Source organism: Paroedura picta, chromosome 10 (genome assembly GCF_049243985.1).
Source record: "Paroedura picta isolate Pp20150507F chromosome 10, Ppicta_v3.0, whole genome shotgun sequence".
Classification (NCBI taxonomy): domain Eukaryota; kingdom Metazoa; phylum Chordata; class Lepidosauria; order Squamata; family Gekkonidae; genus Paroedura; species Paroedura picta.
This window is the reverse complement of record NC_135378.1, coordinates 63,626,856-63,638,200: the sequence shown is the minus strand read 5'-3', so window position 1 is coordinate 63,638,200 and position 11,345 is coordinate 63,626,856. Positions and strand designations below refer to the sequence as shown.

General features: G+C 43.1%; 1 protein-coding gene across 1 annotated transcript in view; it reads right to left on the bottom strand.

Annotated features, from left to right (window-relative positions):
* Nucleotides 1–5,573: 5,573 nt before the first annotated feature.
* Nucleotides 5,574–11,345, bottom strand: part of SEC24D (SEC24 homolog D, COPII component) — a 56,643-nt gene continuing 50,871 nt past the window's right edge. Inside the window, exons 19-23 of the mRNA XM_077300452.1 lie at nucleotides 10,482–10,600; nucleotides 8,517–8,696; nucleotides 7,696–7,887; nucleotides 7,065–7,154; nucleotides 5,574–6,020 (exon numbers count right to left, since the gene is read on the bottom strand). Coding sequence (XP_077156567.1) covers nucleotides 5,880–6,020; nucleotides 7,065–7,154; nucleotides 7,696–7,887; nucleotides 8,517–8,696; nucleotides 10,482–10,600 — 722 coding nt within the window. The 3' untranslated portion in view covers nucleotides 5,574–5,879. The remainder of the gene's footprint in view (nucleotides 6,021–7,064; nucleotides 7,155–7,695; nucleotides 7,888–8,516; nucleotides 8,697–10,481; nucleotides 10,601–11,345) is intronic.

The window sequence follows — 11,345 nt, the reverse complement described above, 5'->3', positions numbered from 1 at the left end:
TTTACCCCCCCCCCCCCCGAGGATCAGAGTGGTTCACATGAAACCTAAAGGAACAGGAACAATTCAGAGAAAGAAACATACTTTATGGTTCATGCTTTCACTCTGCCCATGTTACCTAAATTGGTACATGTCTGTCAGGCCTATCTTTTACACATGTAGAGTCAAACCATATTGCTGGTGTAATTTTTGGGGGAGACAGCAATCAGGGTTTTTTGAGGCATAAAAATCTAGGGGTCCCTGTGGCATCAAGTTTGCTCCAGCTGTCTTTATAACATGTATCTTAACAATACCCTAGCCAGGGGTGGCCAAACGGTGACTTTCCAGATGCCCATGGACTACAATTCCCATGAGCCCCTGCCAGCATTGCTGGCACATCTGGAGAGCCACAGTTTGGCCACGCCTGCAGCACTGAAAATACTCTTTGAAGTTGAAAATAGGATAGTTCTTTGGTAAGGAAACTAGATATGGTTATCATTGGTTAATGACTGTATATTCCTCTGATGATCTTAACTTGCAGTGAATGGTTTCATTAATAATTTTAGTGATTGAGTGGTTCATAGCATATTAAGAATAATAGCATGCAAAGTTTGAGTTATCCATGGCTAATAACTTGAAAATGGGGGAACTCTAGAGCCCACTTTGGTCATCAGTTTTGTTATCCTTGACAGCTCTGCATTTGTTGTTTTCATGTGTGTGTTTCAAAGGGGACGTTGGGTCACTGGTGATATATATAAACAGCCCCAGCACCCATGAAAATGATTTAATGAAACTAAAGTGGCTTTAGGTTTGTCTGTCTTCAGATGGCAGCTGCCTTCTCTTTCATGCCATATAGCCAATCACTTTTCAATGTCCCTCCATTTTAACAATCAGACTGAGATTTGGTATTGGAATCAGATGCTCAAAGCAAAAAAGCAAACACACCTGGATTACAGCAAGCCCCTTGCAGGATCCATACAGTTCCTTGGAATCTCAAGAAGGAAGTTTATAATATGTGAAACTAAGTTGGGTCCTTTTGGGTGGGTGTGTGTGTGGGGGGTTGTTTAAGAGGAAATAGATATAAAGATACCGATAATAAACTTGTCCCATTTGGGGAGCAGCACTTGGTGGGGGATAGAGTTTGGCTCCATGGAAGTTTCAAGAGGAATTCAAATTTTTAAATGTATGCTTGAGATAATTTGTAGAGTATGATGTGTGAATTGTATGCAAATACATACATATTAGCCAATATACAGGGTTGAGAACCATAGGAATAATTTTCTTGTTTTATTGAGATACTTGGCTTTGTGTTGACGTTCAAAAGACAATATATTAGACCTGGGTTTGGGGGGGGGATGGTGGTGGTCATGATTACAATTCACCTTGAGATGAAGTCTTACGTTCTATCAGCTGAGCATCAGTCTAGCTCACTGTATAAGCAGCTGTTGGGTGGACAGCGGCAGTATCAGGAAGGCATAGCCCTAGATTTGACTTTGCCAGTTTACTCTCGCAGGTAACTGGTTTCCCTTAATGAACCCTGTAGAGCTGACCTGTCATTTTGAACTAACAGCTTAACTCTTTTAGCAGAAATGGAAGAGACAACTCAAAAGGCATGCAGATGGGGGAAGAATTCATAGGTCAATTTCATCAGTTGAGGGATGCCATCTAGTGGATTAGAAGTGAAAATCCAAGTGTGTCTCTTCATCCCTTGGTGATTTTAGTTAGCAGAGGATGTCTGTGTCCAAACTGAGATGTACACTTCATAAGACACCACCGTTGCACCCTGGATTCATGGAGATGCTGTGCTTAAAATCCAATACAAGAAAGCTGGGGAAGCAAAATGTATTTACCTTGGGGATTCCACAGTATTCATAACACAGATTTGCCTCCTTTAGCTAGTGGCAGCTAAACACAAAAGTAGTTTGTCACAGTAAGGCCCTATGATTGTTTATTTTCTAATGACAGTCTTTTCCACATTCTGGGGAGTACTGGACTGTATAAAGTTAGCCGACTTTTTGAGAGTTAATGTTTATTGAAAATAGGTTTAACGATAGTTATTAGTTTCTTTAACTCTGCTCCAAGATAGCATACTACTTAACTGCCAGATGCCAGATGATGTCAGTAGGAACAACTAGACAATGGGACCCTAGGCTGCATTATTATTTCATCCCACAGGCTGCTTTTGTAGTCGCAGAAGTAATACAGGAGAGGCAGAAGCAGAATAAATGGCTTCTGGCACTAGACGCTTCTATTTGTATGAAATATAGGTTATCCTATAAACATCGTTTCTTACAAACTGTTGGGTTTTTCATCTGCTAAAAGTATTTGGAATAGTGGTGTGTGATGAACAGTTCAAAATATAAGCTCCAGCATTCTCAGTGTACATCACTTTCTAGTCTTCCAGCTTATATTTGCACCTACCTTGTGATGTGGTTTAGGCTGAAGATGTGTGTGACTGGTCCAGAGTCACGCAGCACAGTTTTATAGCAAAGCAGGAATTCAAACCTGGATCCTAGTCCATCATCCCTACTATTACACTAAACTGGCAAAACGTCAGACTGCAATGCTAATATTGGCCTGCAGGTGGCATCAAGTTAATCCTATTACTGAAAAGCAGCTTTTCTCAAGCAGGGGTTCATGAAACTGAGATTTTGAAATGGCCCCAGAAGGGTTTCACAGATTGGATGGGAGTGAATTAATTTTTTTTAAGTGTTGGTTTTTATACCCAGCTTTTCACTACCAGATAGAGTCTCAAAACAGCTTACAGTCACCTTCCCTACCTCTCTCAACAACAGACACCCTGTGAGGTAGGTAGGGCTGAGAAAGCTCTGACAGGAGTACTCTGTGAGAACAGCACTATCAGGAGTGTGACTAGCCCAAAGTCACACTCCTGATAGTGCTGGCTGCATGTGAAGGAGTGGGGAAACCTGGTCCCTCCTCCCAAAATGGCCAGTGATGGACCTGGAGAGAGTGGGGAGGGGCCTGGCTCTACAAATCCTTGTTGCTTGTTACACATGGTAGCAACTGGAATTCAGATATAGACTCATAGAATCATAAAATATTATTGGAAGGGACCTCATGGGTCATCTAGTCCAACCCCCTGCACTATGCAGGACACTCACATCCCAATATGCAAGCATAGACCTGCTCCAGCAGACTAGGCTGCTGGGCTTTTTCTGGCAATGGGGTGTGTGCAGAGTGGGATAGGCCTGCCCTGGCCCTGTTTTTGTAGGTTCCCACTGCAGACTTTGGTGAAGAGCAAACTGGTAGGCCAGCCCAGAATGTAGGTATGGTTCTCACAAACCATCTGGAAATATTTCTGTGTTGTGATGATTTCACATCTAGTGGGAGTGTCTAGGTCAGGGGTAGTCAAACTGCGGCCCTCCAAATGTCCATGGACTACAATTCCCAGGAGCCCCCTGCCAGACCTGGTCTAGGTGATATCACTTCTGATGACATGTGACTTCCAGGGGCATGGCAGGAGGGTGAGGCCTGCTGATATCACTTCTGGGTTTTCTTGACGAATAAAGAATATTTCAAGGGTTTCTCAATAGCACAAAGATTGAGTAAGGCTCCTAAGAAAGGGATGTATAGGGCAGAAATGGAGATGTAAACCCCTTATTGAGGGCCAGCAACACGAGGGGAAGACTAAGTAAATAAATCTCTCATCCCCATGATAAAAATAAGACATTCTATTTTCACATTTTGGTTCCCAAGAAGGGAATGACAGCTGTAGCTTGTCAGCAGCAAGTAAAAAAGTTGCTGATCATGTTACTGAACTAACTGCCTAACAGTTGTCTTTCATGAAGTCTGCTCTTTCAAAACCAGGTTGTGTGGCAGTGCATTCCTTAAATTAGCATGTGTTGCATGTAGTACTTTCTTCTAGTATAATATTTGTAGTCTCAATGCTACAGTATGAGCAGTGGAATGTACATAAATCTAAAGGAATGGATGCTGTTTGAAAGGAAGTAACTGACTGTATAGGTGTTTCCCAGAAAAAAACATGCCTGGGCTTGCCTTGTAGCTGCAAGACACACACCAAGCAAGCGACAGAGTTGTTTCTCAGTGGAACAGGCTTCCTTGGGAGGTGGTGGGTTCTTTGCACATTTTTAAGCAGAGGCTGAATAGCCATCTGACAGAGAGGCTGAATCTGTGAAGGTTTGAGGGGGTGGCAGGTTACAGTGGATGAGCAATAGGGTTGTGAGTGTCCTGCATAGTGCAGGGGGTTGGACTAGATGACCCAGGAGGTACTTTCCAGCTCTATGATTCTAAGTACTCAGAAACCTGTGTGTGTGTGGGGGGGGGGGTACTCAGTTCTATCTATGTCTTTGGCTTAATTTCCATTGCAGCTAGGCAAACCAACATTTAATAAAATACATTCTAAAGAAGAAATGTCCAAGGCACAGCAATATGATTGTCCATGGTTTTACCTACAGGAGTAGAGGCAGTCAATTTGGATCTTCTCTTGATGCCTTAAAGTCCACCTATTTGAAGAAGTTCAGTCATCCCGTACTGCTCTAGTAATCAGACACACTGGAGAAATAGTCTTGAAGGGCGGCATATGATCCCCTAGAAGGGACCCCTTCTTAGGTGACAGATGATACCACTCAGGAGTGGACAAAGGTGGACTTTTGAGAGTGGGTGATTCCATCATTCTGAGTACAGAGAGGGGTATGTAACAGGCATTTTGACTGCATGATGACTTGCTTGTCTGGAGCAAAGGTTGCACACATCACACATTATCTAGATAGCTTAACAGATAGTGGAGAAATTTTTCTCCCTCTCCCCAAATATTAGAACTCAATGGCAACCAATGAAGCTGATGGGCAGTAGATCTGGCAGAGACAAAAGGAAACACTTCTTTACAAAGAGGGAGATTAAAATGTGGAATTCACTGCCAGAGGATGTAGTGATGAACACAAACAGCCTTATAAGGGGATTAGATAGATTTACAGAGAGTAGTTCTATAAATGGCTACTAGCCATGGTGACTGAGGGCAGCCTTCTCTAACCCAGCCTTTCTCAACCAGGCTTTCATGGCAGTTCTGGAAGGGTGGGAGTTAATTTTTTAATATATGTTCAAAGTTAGTTAAACATGTATTGGGTGATGGCCATGTCAACCCAACCTCCCCCCCCCTACCAAAATGGCCAGTGATGGTGGGTGTGTACACAGGTACGCTTCCCACCCATATTCTGCATGATAATGCCACTTCTGGGGTTTCTGAAAGCCTGATGAATGTTTCAGGGGTCTCTCAATGGTAAAAAAAGCTGAGAAACGCTGCTCTAACCCTTTGAATCACAGGAGGCAACATTAGGGGAAGACCTTGGCCTTTATGCCCTGTTGGCCCTCCAGAGGAACAGACTGGCCATAATGTGAGATGGGATGCTGGCCTAGATGGACCATTGGTCTGACCCAAAAAGGCTCTTATGTTCTTACTGTTATTAAGCTAAGAGAAACCTAACTCCAGAGGAAAGGCATGAGTGATTCTGACCATGTTATCATAAATATCAAAAGCATAGTTACCAAAGAAATAGAAATGACTTAACTGTGTTGAATAGATCAAAATGATCAGTTCACATGCATAAAAATAACCAAAATGAAATGATTTGCAATTTATTAAAATATTTTGAATGAAAATCACATGCTTTGAGCTATGACAGATTCCTAATCTTGCCATAAGAAGCTGCTCACTTCTTTTAAAAGAGCAGTAAATGCTTCCCCATAGGAGTGATACCTGAGCACAGATCTGCTTGTTCTACATAAATGTTGGTAGGCTACAATATGCAAAAAGGGTACTAATGTATGAAATTAGAAACTGTACAAATAAAGAAGCACCTTTTGGTGGTTGGTCACTTGAGAATAGTCCCTTTCAACAGATACAAAATATTAGTATACATGATCCATTAGTTAAGAAGTTGACAGATCTCCTTGTGAACACAACATAGGAAATCTACATAAGAAGCTCCTCCGTAAACACTCTTGTCTTCAACCAAAAGTTGTTTGAAAACCATCTCTGGCTGTTCTCTTTGTTTCACAATCAGGATCTGGAAAGAGAAATTTGAGATTTTTCTGTAAACTGAATTTCTGAAGAGTGGACAAACTTGGTTGGATCCCTCCATGAGACAAGAAAAACAAGATATAATGTAATTCGATTTACGCAAGAGCTACTATAAAATCAAGCTTGGAGTTCTCATTTACAATCAGTTGCTATATACAAAAAGATCTGTTGTCAGCATTTATAGCCCAACTAGCAAAATAGCCCTTCGTAATTTAAAATACAATGGGGTGCTAGACTTCTCTGCCCCCACCCTGGGCAGACCTGCTGAGGCTGTGGCGGGCCTTCTTGGGGTGAGGGGGAGTGTGCAAGGACTTGCCTCCTCCCTTCTCCCCCCCCCCCCACCTACCCTGGGCAGGTCCACAGAGGCCTAGAGAGGCTGCGGTGGACCTTTTTGGGGCAGGGGAGAGCACTGGCAGTGGTCCTGGCCTTCTCCAACTCCTCACGTGCTGACAAGGCCAGGGCTTGGCTCCCTTCCCTCACAGGCCCTGGTACTAGCTACAATTCCAGGCCCTCCTCCCAACTTGCACTCCCCGGGTGCCTTACACTTGCGGGCAGTCAAGTGGAGGGCAATGTGGCTAGGGGTGAGACAGCTTACCTGATTGGCCAGTTGTTGGATGGATGGCCAGTCAGGGGTGGGACGGCAAACCTGACTGGCTGATTGTTAGACGGATGGCCAATCAAGTACATGATGAATCCCAACTCCTCCCGCCATCCCTGCCTGGCTTCATTTATGGTACAGATTTGGAGGGAAGATCAGAACTGATCACAGGGGACTGCTGGAGTATACCTCTTGACTCATACAAGTAACAAGGCAGGGTAGGATTAAGCTGACCTTGTGGAACAGCTACTTGAAGTGATTTTGTTGGGCTTCCACTTGTGCCAGTGCTCTTGTAGAAATGTCCTACTTCACATTTCAATCACCATTTACTACAAGGGCAGTTTTTGGTATTACAAGTGCTGCCTTGATGAAAAATGAACAAAAATCAAGCATTTTAAATCATAAACTTCCACTGAAATCATAATCTTTTACCTTCATGGAATAAGGTGATTTGCTCTGGAGATGATCTATCATTGCCCTCAGCTTTGAAGAATAGGGGTTCTTCACTTCTGGAAGTATTGTCTGAATCATTAAAACAAATGAAATTCATATGCATTATTCTGTGCCCCAAGAACAGGCATGTTTAAACTTCAGCAAGGGGAAAGAAAACAGTAAGGGATTTTCCAGGACTTGAGCAGACCCCATTGGACTTTAAAAATCAGTAGAAGGTACTGTACAAAATAGAAAAGCAGGGGAGGGTGAACCCACCTCAAGCAGCATTCAGATAGTCCTATTGTTGTGTAAATAAAATCAGAATATGGCTCAGTTTATTTTTTTAAAAACTGAGGTTTTACCATATCCTATTGTTTGCTAGAAATCTTTCTATTGTCTTTTCAAAAAGAGCCTTAGATTGAACTCCAGTGTTCCATTTGGTGCTGAAACACTCACACGGGTTACAGCTATTGAGGTCAGGCCTGGGGAGGGGAGGAAGCTGGGTAAAATCTGCTTGCCCAATCCAAAATGAATTAGGTGTTTCTGAAAGATCCCCCCCTATTTACTTTGACAGCCTGGTAAGGCAAGCACACACATCTCTCTCGTGACATCACAGCCGTGGTATACTTACAGCCTCTGTGCTGACATGTGCAAAGGAAGGCACGTTAAATATCCCCTGGATGAGCTCTGGTGGGGCACTGACTCCCAGCCACAAGAACATGTTTATCCCATTGGCCAATAAGAATAGCCCTCCTTCAGACAGACGGTCTTCTGAGCAACGAACGGCTGTGGGGAATACATCAGCATTGACATCCATAGTGTGCTGCAAGAGGGGGAAAAATCAGGCTGTTCAGTCATTGGAACTAACAGTGCTAGGAACACAACAGACTAGACCATGAACCCAAATCTCACGTCTCATTTCCCCTGAGTCACCTTTGACTGATTAGCGTCAGCTTCCGCACCAGTTAGAAACTGCATGGTGTGGGGGAATTTTGCTGATTTTTGGTAGTCTAAACTGGCTCCTGGAATGCTGCTCCTTGGGGGTGGTGGATCCCCAGTGAGAGACTGTGGGGAACTGGAGATTTCCTACAGGAGGTGGGGACAGAAATAAGTCACCACCACCATCTGCAAACACAGAGATCTAAGATGGATCTGAGGCACTGTTATGTTCTGGCCCTAGAAACTTGTATAGGATTTTTTTTTAAGCAGCAATAGGATCTCACAATACTTATGGCATTGTTGCCTCAAAGCCAAAGGTTACTGTGATGCCACAATCATAGGTGCTGGCTCAGCAGAAGTGGGAGCTGTTGCAACCTGAAAGCTTTTGGACACTGCAGATATGGGGTGGACAAATGAATGGAACTCGCCAACATTTGTAAGAATGCAAAACCCTTGGTTCCTCTATGAAACATCATCACACATTCTCATCCTGAAATAATGCAGTGCACTTACAATGGGCAGAAGCTGTGGGTAGAACAAAAGTTGGGTGCCAGCAACATCCATTGCCATGACTAGCTGCCTGTGGAAAGCTCTTTCATCTGTGGAAATCTCTGGCTTGCCTGCCAGCACACAGCTTTTCAGGAGGCAGTTCATGTAGACTGGAAGCACTTTCATGGAGTCAGGAAGGATCAGCTGAAAGACATAAAGGCATATAAAGTCAAAGGGGCCCCCATCTCATCATAGTTCCTGCTGGCATTGTTTTCCTTGGGATTTAATCAAGGAAAGCTTTACTCTCTTCCACTGTGTACATTTAACATATACGAATTTTATTTCAAAGAGTGTTTTCACACCTGACAAATCTATTTGCCCTTAAATCAACCTATAATTTAAACATGCTTTGGGAAGAATGCATGTTTCTCCTCGGCATTTTATGCTGCAACATCGCAACAGTGATGCTGTCCAAAAAATGTAAGGAAGACTCAAGAATTATTATTATTCATAAGATGTGTATCCCATATTCCTGCCCTCAAAGGGGCCACCAAGGTGGCTAAGAATGCTTTCTAGTGCTACAAAAAAGAATTCAAGAGTTTTTGCAGGCTGGTGGGATTGATCACTTCAGGTTCCCATCACTTTCACTGTCACTATTTGCCCTCCTTGGGATCAGAGTTTCAAGAAAGAGAAGTAGTTCTATGATTTCAGTTTGGGCAACGATAGGGTTGCCTACTGTGGGTTGGGAAATACCTGGAGGCTTTGGGGGTGGAGCTGGGAATGGGTGAGATTCGGGGCAGGGAAAGACCTCAGTGGAGTAGAATGCCATGGAGTCCACCCTCCAAAGCAGCCATTTTCTCCAGGGAACTGATCTCTGTTGCCTGGAGATGAGCTATAATTCCAAGAGATCTCCAAGTTACACTTGAGGACTGTCATCCCTAGGCAACAAGCACCCTAATTCCATATTATTTTGTATCTTTGGTGAACAGACAATGTTATACACTGCTCCATGTTGGTATAAATCAAGTGCAATCGAAATTACCGCACCTCTATCCTAAATGTTTAATTATTTTGGAATTGCAATGGCATGAAAGGAAAAAAACAAAACCTAAATTACCCAATAACTATGAGAAACATATGAATATACTATTACATAGTATATACCCAGAATGAGACGAGAAAATCCAATGGCTACTTGCAAATAAAAGCTACAAATGAGAAAATCACAAAAGAACTGAATGCTGAAATTCAGGCACAAACTGAAATGCAGAGAAGCCTAATGAACGTAGACATTTTGAGTTACCTTCTCCCACTATGAAATATGCTTCTTGTTTTCTTGCATGAAGCCGCCAATCAAATAAACAGCTGGAGATACCAGTTTCATCATAACAGGCTCAATTCAATGCAAAGAGACAACTAGTGGTCTATGCTGCTCCAGCACTAACATGCTACTTTGCTCGTGACTCCTTAAAATCTAACTAATCTATTGTTAAGCTCATTTTTGCAGGTGGTCTTTAAAGTGCCACAAGTATCTGTTGTACCACCATGAAGTTTCTTACAAATATAGGGCAAACATCAAAATATGATTACATCGGCGCTGGCAATAAAAGGTGCCAGTTAAAGCTGGAAAGTTTTTGGACTTAAAGAGATCTACATACATGAGATAATTTATTATGAAAAGTTTACATTAGGGTGTATCCCATACCAAGACTATTAGCTGGTGGCGTTTTACCTCCCACAGTTTAAAATTTATGATCTAACTAGTTAAGAATGCCCAGTGTTTCTCCTACTGATAAATCAGGCTTGGCAAATTGGTGTTTTTAACTATCTGTTTATGTTATGCTTAACTTGCAGTCCCAGGACAGATAATTTCTTCATAAGATCAAGGCAGAACAAGGCAAAACAAAACAAACAAACAAAACGAATGGTAGAAAAAGAGTCTGATGGAAGAATTAAACATAAAAATCACAATTGGACATAAATACATACCTGGCTCACTGCAGAAGGTGTGGCGCAGTTCTTTCTATAACACGCCAGCATCCGAGCTGTCTGGTTTACTAGGATCTCCCGGACGGTCTTCAAAGGCTGGCTGAGAATGGCTTTGTAAGCTGTAATAACACAAATGTGACAAAATTTCTCAAAGATGCCCTGTCCTCCTTTCCCAGAAGGTTCAGAATCACAAACGTTTCTATCTCCATGTCAAATTAAGCGGACTTTAATTATTAAATCAACACGTACTTCACCTGGAAATCTGTACTAAATATGTTCAAGGAATGATCCTTCCACGCTTTGTTCGACCCTGTGAACTGGGTCAGGCTGTGAAAGGGTGACTAGCTCAAGTTCACGCAGTGAGTGCCATGACAGAGTGGAGATTTAAATCTACATCTCCCCAGACCTCAGCTGACACTCTTGCCACTATGCAACAACCACACGTTACCACTATACCTCACTTTTTAAGAAGCAATGTGAAGTCTCTAGGGTTGTACTTCAACTACGGTTGAATGCTTTGGCTTGGTTCGGCCGCCTCGCCACTGCGGAGAGGGCCGGTGGCGATGCACTAGTCAGCGGCCACACAAGGCACAGAACTCTGTGCCTGTGTGCGGCCATTGGATCGTGCGCCACCCCTCCTCTCCGTGCCATGGTGCTGGTCACCTCGGGCTTTGATGATCACTGAGGCGGCCGATTTCAGCTCTCTCTGTAACATGGTCAAGTAAAAGAAAGAACACAATTCCTGACACTCCTGCTTTCTTCAGCAGGCCACCATGCTGCATTCCACACCAAGCCTCGTGGTCCTCCAGCAGCAACTTTTTATGGGGCTCAGGGGGTTGCAGTGAGAAGTGGAAAATATCCATA